We start from the raw sequence: 8,885 nt of genomic DNA, 5'->3' as shown, positions 1-8,885 counted from the left end.
GAACAGAGGGGGAGAATCCTCTCCCTCGACCTGCTGGCCACGCTTCTTTGGATGCAACCCAGGATACAGTTGGCCTTCTGGGCTGCAAGTGCACGTTGCCAGCTCATGTCCCGTTTTTCACCCACCAGTACCCCCCAGTCCCTCTCCACCAGGCCGTTCCCAATCCATCCACCCCCCAGTCTGTGCTGGCACTGGGGATTGCCCTGACCCGTGAACTTGCCTTGTTGAACTTGATGAGGTTCCTGGCAGGGCTCGGGGGTATAAGCGTTCTGCAAATGCTTTGTACTTCTCCTTATCCACAATCTCTGCTCCCTAAAACCTGTCTAAGGATAGCAGAGAGGTAGGATTTGTCCTGAGAGTGCCCGGTTAGCTCCGTTGAGCTGAAATGCTTCCATGCCACTGAATTTGGAGTGACTGCTGATGATGATCTACATGGTCCTGTGTCGCTGTCGCCACGGATCGAAGGGCTGCCCGTGTCCCTGGGGACCCCTCGGTGGGGAAGGGATGCCCCAGAGCTGGCAAAGCCAAGCCGCTGCGCTGCATGAGTGATATGAGAAGCGAGGCAGCATGACCGAAGCGTAGGAAACTGCCAAGAGGGATGTGGCCTAAGGGATTTTGAGATGTAAAGCAAGCAAACTGGCTGCAAACATGTTTATCCTTCTCCAACGAGCTGTTATTGCCGCTGCAGTCATAGATAACTGAATGTAAGAGGTCGTTGTGTAGATGGAAAGATGCTCTGATGCAAAGAAACTGAAATTAATCGGCTTGCAATGTCTTTGTGTCAACAAGCTAGAGATTTTGAACAGCAGGTAGGGCGTGGGCCAGGACAGCTTTGAGGGAAGGGGCTCTTAACAGACTCTGAGATGAGTTTTGTACATGTGAACGGGTGAAAAAGGCAAGGGATCAGCCAAGGGAGCAATCTGCTTCTCCTTGTGACTTTCTGAATAACCCAGGGCAAATCACAAGCTCTGCTCGCTTTCTCAGCTGCCTCCTGGGCTGTGATTTTTTCAGATTTTAGCAGAGCACCCCTGCAGCGCTCAGGTCATTCTTGTGCCTGAGCAGCACTTTAGGAATTTGCCGTGCTGGAGTTTGGACAGGCCAGAGAGTTAAAGCCTTTGTTTGCCCAAACCCGCCTGGTCCCTCCTGCCTGAAATTCAACGTCTCGTGGCACTGCCTTGCTTGCCTCCTGCACGGTCACTCTGAGAAGTGACTCCTTGTTTCTGAAATAATTTTGTAACGTTGGGATGTTCTGTCAAGCAGGCGCTGTGCTGCTTTCTGAAGGGCCCATCAGAACCGACGTCGTTTGGGTTTGGTTTTACGCAAATCACGAGAGTTTTCAGACTGGAATTGCCTTGTAGCGCTGCACGGCAGCAGCAGAGCACAGCTGGGGAAACTTGGGCTGGAAATAAAGAGATGCCGGGCATTCCCCGACAGACGCTGATGGAGATGAAAGCTGGAAGACCGATTGCTGGTGGAAAACCCCATGAGCGTCGAGGCTGCCGGTGGGAAAGCAGCCGGCGGTGGCCAGGCAGAGAAGTTCAGTGGGCAGAGTGGGACTGGGCAAGTCCTGGAGCTCCCAGTAGCCAGTGGGATTCGTGCCCAGCCTCCTTTTGGAAATGCTGGAGGGAAATTGGAGCTTTTAGGATAAAGTTTTATTAGACCTGAGGTGCTGAGGCGAGTCGGAGTCCCGTGGCATTCCCCCCGAGACCCTCAGAATTCTCAGTTTTTCCCACCGGTTTTCGTTTTACCACCCACCCGTGTCATATCCCAGCCACACCACAGAGAAGCTTAAGTGCCTCCAGAGAAGGGTGAAGTCTACTTAAATATTTCACCTAGCCAGTAGTAAATCTGCGTAGCTTCCTTCTTTGAGGCAGAGAGAGTTCACCACCTATATGGCAGCTCTATAAGTGACGTGTGGTTACCTCTCGAGGCTCATCCATGCCACTGGGATCGGTGCGTGGCTTCAGCTTGGGGTACAGGCGTTGAGGTTCCTCTTCCTCACCAGGGTGTTGGGTCGCTCTGGTCTGTCTCTGACTGTGCAGGCAACACCTGTGAGGAGGAGTAGAGGTCTCACGTCATGGTGGGGGACAGCTGGATGTCCTCAGACCGAGGAGGACTCTCTTGCCTCCCTCTCAACGCTGTGCAGCTCTTTCTGTAGAGGCAGAGCATGGTGTTTGGCGTGACTGGCAACAGAATACTCTTGTGCTCTCTCTGATCAACGCCTTTCCCTTATTTCTCTCTGCTGCCCAGATTTCTCAGGTGTGGAATAACACCTTGGTGAATCTCCTGAAGAGCCTCTACTCCCTGGGGATGGACAGCAACAAGAGGGAGATGCAGTCGGTGGAGCAGGAGGTGATGTGGCGGCTGCGGCGTCTCACCTTCAGGCAGCTCGCCTCCCTGGCAGAGTTCTTCGCAGTCAAGGAGGGGAAGGAGAGCAAGCTCCTGAACGAAGTCATCAAGAAGCTGGAGCTGCGTTGGACAGAGCTCGAGGGTACCCGAACCGTGGTGACCCTGATGGGGAAGGTCGGGCACATCTCCCCGGCTCTGATGGACCGGCTGGAGGACAAGGTAGGGGCTTGGGCTCTCCCTTCCACCTCCCGCAGGTGACAACAGTGAGGGAGAGCCCCGTCCCCTTCAACCCATCCTATATAGGAACACTAATCCCACACAGGCTGCGCTTGTCGCTGCTCCAGAGTACTCTGGTGTGCGCTTACAGGTTGCTGTTTAAGCAGCTTCCCACGCACGGGTGCTTCTAAGAGGGGTTTCCATCTGAGGAGCCATGTAAATGGGGGAGCTTGCCTCGCCAGCCCCTTCCCAAGCCATACTGGTGCGAATGGGTGACTCGCACTGGGCTGATGCATTTTATTTTGCAGCTGCGGCAGGTTCGCAGAGAACATGCTCAAATTTCCTTAGCTCAGCTGGCAAGCGGTAACTTACAGAGACAGCATAACACAGGTGCCAAAACCATCGTCCTTTGCTTCTCTGTACAAGCCAGGCTGTGAGGGGAGCTGGAACAAGGAGTGTCCGTACTGTCCTCGCCTTCTGGCTGCCTCTGGGCACCCGTCATCTTCAAAGGAGGCAGCTCTTTCCCCTCCGATGCTCAGTGGGTCCCCGTTTCTGTCGTTCGCAGGAGCAGGGAAATGTCCTTTGGGTCAGAACCGCTGCAGGAGCCCTGACTGCAGCTGCGTCAAATTCAGTCCTCATCCAGCCCGTGCTGGGGACTGGCCAAACAGCTGCCACAGCAACAGCTGTAGCTCATGAGCCCCACTGTCCCTCTCCCTCGGCCCTGGGGATAATAAATGCTACAGACACCGGCGTGTGATGAGGCAGAGCACTGTAGCTGGGTCTGATGAGGTTGTCAGCTTATGCAGAGCCCGAACTAACGACGTTGGGTTAGCGTCCTGCAAAGGAAGCAGAAATTACAGTGGAATTTCAGGGAAATTACAGGGTGCTGATCCAGCAGCGGGTGCCTTTCCTCTGTCGCTCTTTGCCTGACAGCGTGTTACAGTGCCTGGACACACAACAGGAGTGGACACTGAGGTCCTGCCGGCTGGGGGAGGCAGAACCAGCAGTGGGGAGATCCTGGCCGAGCTCTGCTGAGAGGACAAGGGTCTGCTTCCCCTCATCCTCCCTCCGCGGCCGCTTAGCCTCGCTGTGTGCTAAACACTCGCCAGTTCCAGTCCCCATCACCCTCAGAGGGACTCAGCTGGTAGCAGTGACACATCCCGCTCCGTATAAAGGCTGTATCTGCACCTCACTTTGTGCTTTCCCTTTACATCCCTGCTCAAAACGTTTCTTGGCAGGCTCTGGAACTTGCTGAACAGTTCAACCCCGATGACATCCGGAAAATAACTCTGGCTCTAGCCTACCAGAACCGGCGGTGCGTGCCTCTGCTCCGAGCCTTGTCCTACCACCTGCTTCAGAAGCACTCTGACCTCAGCCTCAACGTCCTGATGGACCTGATTTTCGCCTACGGTAAGCAGCTCAGTTGTATTGGGACCTGCTGGATGTTACGTGTGGTAGAGCCCAGTTGATTTTGGGCACTTGAGTGGGGATTTGATGGCATTGCTACCACGGCATCAAGGCCAGGTGAAGGAGAAAAGAGCACAGCTGGGTAGTACTAGCTCCGAGCCCAGGTACGGCTGCTGCCTCTCTGGCGTACGGTGCGGTCAGTGCAGCTCATGGCAGTGGTACACCCTGGTTTTCCTTCCAATGCATGGGAAGACGGGAACTTGCAATGAGAGAGCGCTTCGGAAGGGTGGTCGGGGTACCAGGGAGCCCCTCTGCCCTGCAGTGTAGGCAGCTGGTGAGCTACAATCCCCCAAATGGCCCCAAATCCTCTCTCGCCTCCTCCCGTGGCCGTGGGTTTCTTGGGGAGCCCCTGCCTCTGTTTTCTCGCTTGCAAACGCAACCCTCGGTAACAGGAGGGCTGAGCAGGAGCCCTGGGGAGAGCTGGACTTTTTATGTGGGGACAGTGACACTAAAGTAGCTGATTTCTTTCCACCCAAGCTGTCCTAGTGACAAGTTAATTATCATTTGAGAAGCGCTGGGTGCTGAATTCGTACTCTTCAGCAGGTGAGATGCCACAAGTACTTGTACAAGCACTGGCAGATGCTCAGGACAGTGACAGCCACCTTGGTGATGTTCCTGGCCACAGGGTAAACCAGAGCCACCATATACTTGGTGGTGACAGAACCTGGTCCAAAACAGCTCTATTAACAGCAGGGTAGTGCTAATTGATAATCCGGTTTATGATCTGGGGTGTCTTAGTTCTCTGGCTCCTCCTTCCGTACAGTATTGTGTGGTCCTGCTCTCTTCTTACTGTTGGTAGCCAGGGGAAAGCCCAGACAAACAGGGATAAAGGAAGCCAGAAGAGCCAAAGGGGAGCTCATCTTCAGTTAATTGTCCAGCTCCTGGTGATGGGAACAGGAACAGCTCTTTTGACAACCACTGGGGCCAGGACAGTCTCCGTGGGTTAGCTATACTCTCAAAATAAAGAAATAACCCCAGTAGACCTGGCCTTGGAGGGAGCTCGTGCTTCTCTCATTGATGTTACCAGTTTACTTGCTGTGAAGGTGATTAATCTGGAACGAGTTTCAAGGAAAGCGGTGGACGCTCCATGTCACAGCCTCCAAATCCCTGCTGGGCACCTTTCTCAGAGGCAGGGCTGTAGGTGCTTCAGCTCAGGAAGGGCCGGTCCACACTGACCTCCAGGGCTTGGTGCTGCTGGTTGCTGATCGTTGCTCGCTTGTTCCTCGGTCAGCGTGAGGTTCCCGGGAGCCTTAGCGAGTTCAGGGCTCTTCTGGCCAGACCAGGATCTGTAGATGGAGACACTGGGGCTAAAATCTGCTACCGGCACTGGGTGGAGGCTGGAGCCATGAGTTGGCACCGGGATTGAGAGCTGGTGGGTGCGGCAGGACCTGGCAAACACTTGGTCTGACCAGAAAGGATGGGGCCAAGCCGACTGGGGGAGGCAGTCCCGGCCTCCGAGCCGCCTCTGCTCCTGACGAACGGCTTCGTGCTTTCCTTTGTGCCGCCACCGCCCGTCCAGGCACGGCTCCCGTACCAGCTCCTTGTAAGTGGCTGCCGCTTTCTCTTTGCTCCTTTAAGGAAAACTGAATTTCCACCAGCCCCAGGTCTTCCAGAAGATAGCCACCGACCTGCACCCCCACGTTTCCACAATGACGCCCGTCGAGGTGACGCGCTGCATCAGATCCTTCGCCCTCCTCAAGTGGCTCAGCCTGCCGCTGTTTGAGGCCATTGCGCAGGTGAGGAGGAGGGGGCTTGGGGGCGGGCAGGAAAGCCCCCACTGGCACCAGTACGACTGTGATCCACCCCAGTTCCCAGGAGATGGGAGCAATTTCTCCCCACCTTTCCAGAGATGCTCTCTGGGATGTCGTCACTGTTTTCCCTACCCAGCCGGTGGCTGTAATTGAGTCTGACAGGACTCGCTGATCATCTCCTGCTAAAGTCAGCGCTGGGAATCCGTGCTGAACTGGGGCCGGTCTCGGCTCCGTCTGAGCCTCCGCTCCCGGGTGCCAGGGCTGCTTCTCTCCCCAGGCGTCTTCCCAGCTCTGCCCCAGTTTGTGTGCCTGCACTTTTGCGTCTGTACGGGGCGAGTGGGAATATTGCAGAGCTCTGCTTCCACTCACAGCTTTCCCTTGTGCCGGGATAGAATCCCAGGGAAGCACTAAAAGACCTTTCACTCATATTTTCCCATCTTGCCACGGGGCTGGATGCGTCCTTGGCTGATGTTTTCAATCTTTTCTTGCCTGTACTCATTCAGGACAGACTTAAACCTCTGGTTTTCCCCCTGTATCTTCCAGTATGCCCTGGACAACACCAAGCAGCTGTCGGTCACCCATTTGTGCGGTATCATCCTGTCTTTTGCGCGCCTGAACTTCCAGCCTAGTGGAAGCGAGGACTTCTTCAACATGGTAACCTTCCCCCTTTCCCTCTCTTCATCAACCTTCCTCCCTCCCTAGTCAGCGGGAAGGCTGCAGATCTCCTCCTAGCACATCCACGTGCCAAAGTGGGTGTTGGATGGCTCAATCCAGCTGTAAATGGTGTGGGAAGGGGGAGCCCAGAGCTCAGGCCAGGCTGAAAAACCTGCACTGCGCTCCTCCGGCTGCATGCCGGGCAATAGCTGAACCAGTTAGTCCATGACTGGCTTGAGTCTCCACAGGCTCACTTTTCTACCAGACACAAGCAGCGTGTGGGTGTTCACATGCCCTCCTGAACTCCAATTGCCGTAATTAACTCTTTGTAACGAGGCCATAGGTTGCACGCCCGCTCCTGGCAGAGCTGTGTGGCTCTCTCAGCTGAGCCAAGCCCTCGGTCTGGTAGCGCTGAGGCTGCTCCCCCGGCTCTGGGGAGCTGTTGAGAGGGACAGAGGCTGCCACAGGCAGACGTGCTCACCGTCTGCCTGCCTGGGGGGAAGGTTGCCGCATCCCGGGGCGAGGAGATGTGACCGGCTGGAACGGCCAAGCCGAGGGGGAGCCTCCTGCATGGTTTAGCAGGAGGCTGGCAGGAGGTGAGCATGTGGCAGGCGCTGTCCTCGGCGTCCTCCTGCCTTCCCCGGCTCATGGAGGCAGCCAGGCTGGCCTCTGAAGCGGAGGAGGAAGTCACCTTGACCTCCTTGGGGACAGATTTCTGCTGACGATTTCCAGAGAGGAGCTGTGTTGTCGCTGAGTAAGCAGGCATTCGCCGAGCACCCGGCAGAGGGAGTGTGGCCAGTCCAGCCCCACCTGCGATGCGCAGCTGAGAAGGAAGAGGACCCAGATATGGGTGGTCCTGATCAGCAGGACCCCGTGTCCCACCGCAGGGCAGCCTGTCCCCTGTGGCCAAGCCAACCTGGGGAGCAGGGGATCTCCCTGGGACAGTGAGAAGGGCAAGGTGTGGAAGTAGCATCCAGGGCTCTGGACTCCCCTTGCCAGCATTGATCGAGGTCACCGTGAAGCGGAATTTTGTAGCAAGTGTGAAACTGCTCATTTTTGAGGTGTTGCAAAAAAGTTCTCCAGGTTTAGCAGGAGAAAACCCTGTGGGATGCAGAGCTCCAGGCTCTTGCTGTGATTCCTGGACAGACAGCCTGACACCACAGATACAGACCCCTCCAGCTCGGTTTACGGCAGGTTTTAGTTGCAGATCCTGAAGAGGTTATCGCCTCCAACGTTCCCTTTTCTGAACGCTGCCCTCGTGGCAGGGCTGGCTGCAATGGTGTGTTACCCCTGGCTGCTGCGGTTTGCTGCTGGGCTCTCTGATGAGCCCTCCGTGCAGCGACGCAGCATCCTGGGCCAGCGAACTGCAGCTCATGAGCTGCAGGGTCACGTTAGAGCGATCTTAAAGTCTCCCCTCTGCAAATAACCCAGGGGGGAAGCACTGCTGTAGAGGAGACTGCGCATCAGGTGCACCGTAACGCTTCGGGGATCTGTCGAGCTGCCAGACCTGCGTGTTGACCTCAGGATCAAGGCATCAGCAAAGCTGAGCTGAGCTGTTTGGTTTCCCTCTCTGCAGGTCCACAAGGAGCTCCCGAGCCAGCTAGACAGCCTGGAGCCTCACCTGCTGACGGACCTGGTGTGGTCGCTCTGCGTGCTGCAGCAGGCCAAGGCTCCCTACCTGCAGCGAGCGCTGGCACCTGACTTCCACGCTCGGATCCGAGGTGAGGTGGGCGTCTCTGCCGGTGGGATGGGGACCGAGAACCTCAGACCTGGGGCAGGGAGTGGGGATACTGAGCCTGGTCTGTCTAAATTTGAATTAATGGGTTGTTAACTGTTAACCAGGAGGGAATCGATCTCACTGAGTGGTTCTAATGGATCCCCCCCACAGCTCTGTGCAGGGTACCCAAGCAAGGGGAATGCAGGGCAGCAGCACCAGGAGAGTTGGGCTAGTGGGAGCCACGGCCTCCAGCTCCGGCAGCCCCCTTGGGCTGTGGATTTGTGCCTCTGTGCAATGGGGGAGAAGGAGAACAAGACGGTGACGGTGAAGGGGGTCTCCTCGAGCCATCCTCCTCCACGCCGTCCTGCTCGTACCTTCAATCCTTGTGCTCTCTTCTCCTGCTTTCCTCCTTGGGTCCTGCCCGCTGTCAGATCTTCTGCCTGCCCAGCCCAAAGCTGAACGTTATATGCCTGAAGCGGTGCCCGCAGGGTTGAACCACAGCAGGGTGGTGCATTGCCCTCAATCTTATCGCGGAAATCGCGTGCCCCAAGGCACAGCTCGCTGCTCTGCTCTGGCACTGCCCATGTGCTTCCCCCAAGTCCTCGAGAAGAGACGGGCGGGCTTGGTATTTCCTAACAAAACAGTGACTGCTGAGGAAGTGCAGCTCCGTCAAATTCAGTCCCCGCCTCCTTCGTGGCGGAGACCGGCCAGACGGCTGGCCCAGCCACATC

The 8,885-nt window shown here is 56.4% G+C and overlaps 1 protein-coding gene across 1 annotated transcript in view; it reads left to right on the top strand.

The window, feature by feature from the left end:
• Nucleotides 1-8,885, top strand: part of TBRG4 (transforming growth factor beta regulator 4) — a gene marked incomplete at its 3' end in the record, with an annotated part of 10,675 nt that overhangs the window by 1,169 nt on the left and 621 nt on the right. The window contains 5 exon segments of the mRNA XM_009575368.1: nt 2,251-2,568; nt 3,804-3,975; nt 5,611-5,768; nt 6,327-6,437; nt 8,014-8,158. Coding sequence (XP_009573663.1) covers nt 2,251-2,568; nt 3,804-3,975; nt 5,611-5,768; nt 6,327-6,437; nt 8,014-8,158 — 904 coding nt within the window.

Source organism: Fulmarus glacialis, unplaced genomic scaffold (assembly GCF_000690835.1).
Source record: "Fulmarus glacialis isolate BGI_N327 unplaced genomic scaffold, ASM69083v1 scaffold30853, whole genome shotgun sequence".
Taxonomy (NCBI): domain Eukaryota; kingdom Metazoa; phylum Chordata; class Aves; order Procellariiformes; family Procellariidae; genus Fulmarus; species Fulmarus glacialis.
The sequence above is the reverse complement of the archived record's forward strand: the minus strand, read 5'-3'. Positions and strand labels throughout refer to the sequence as shown.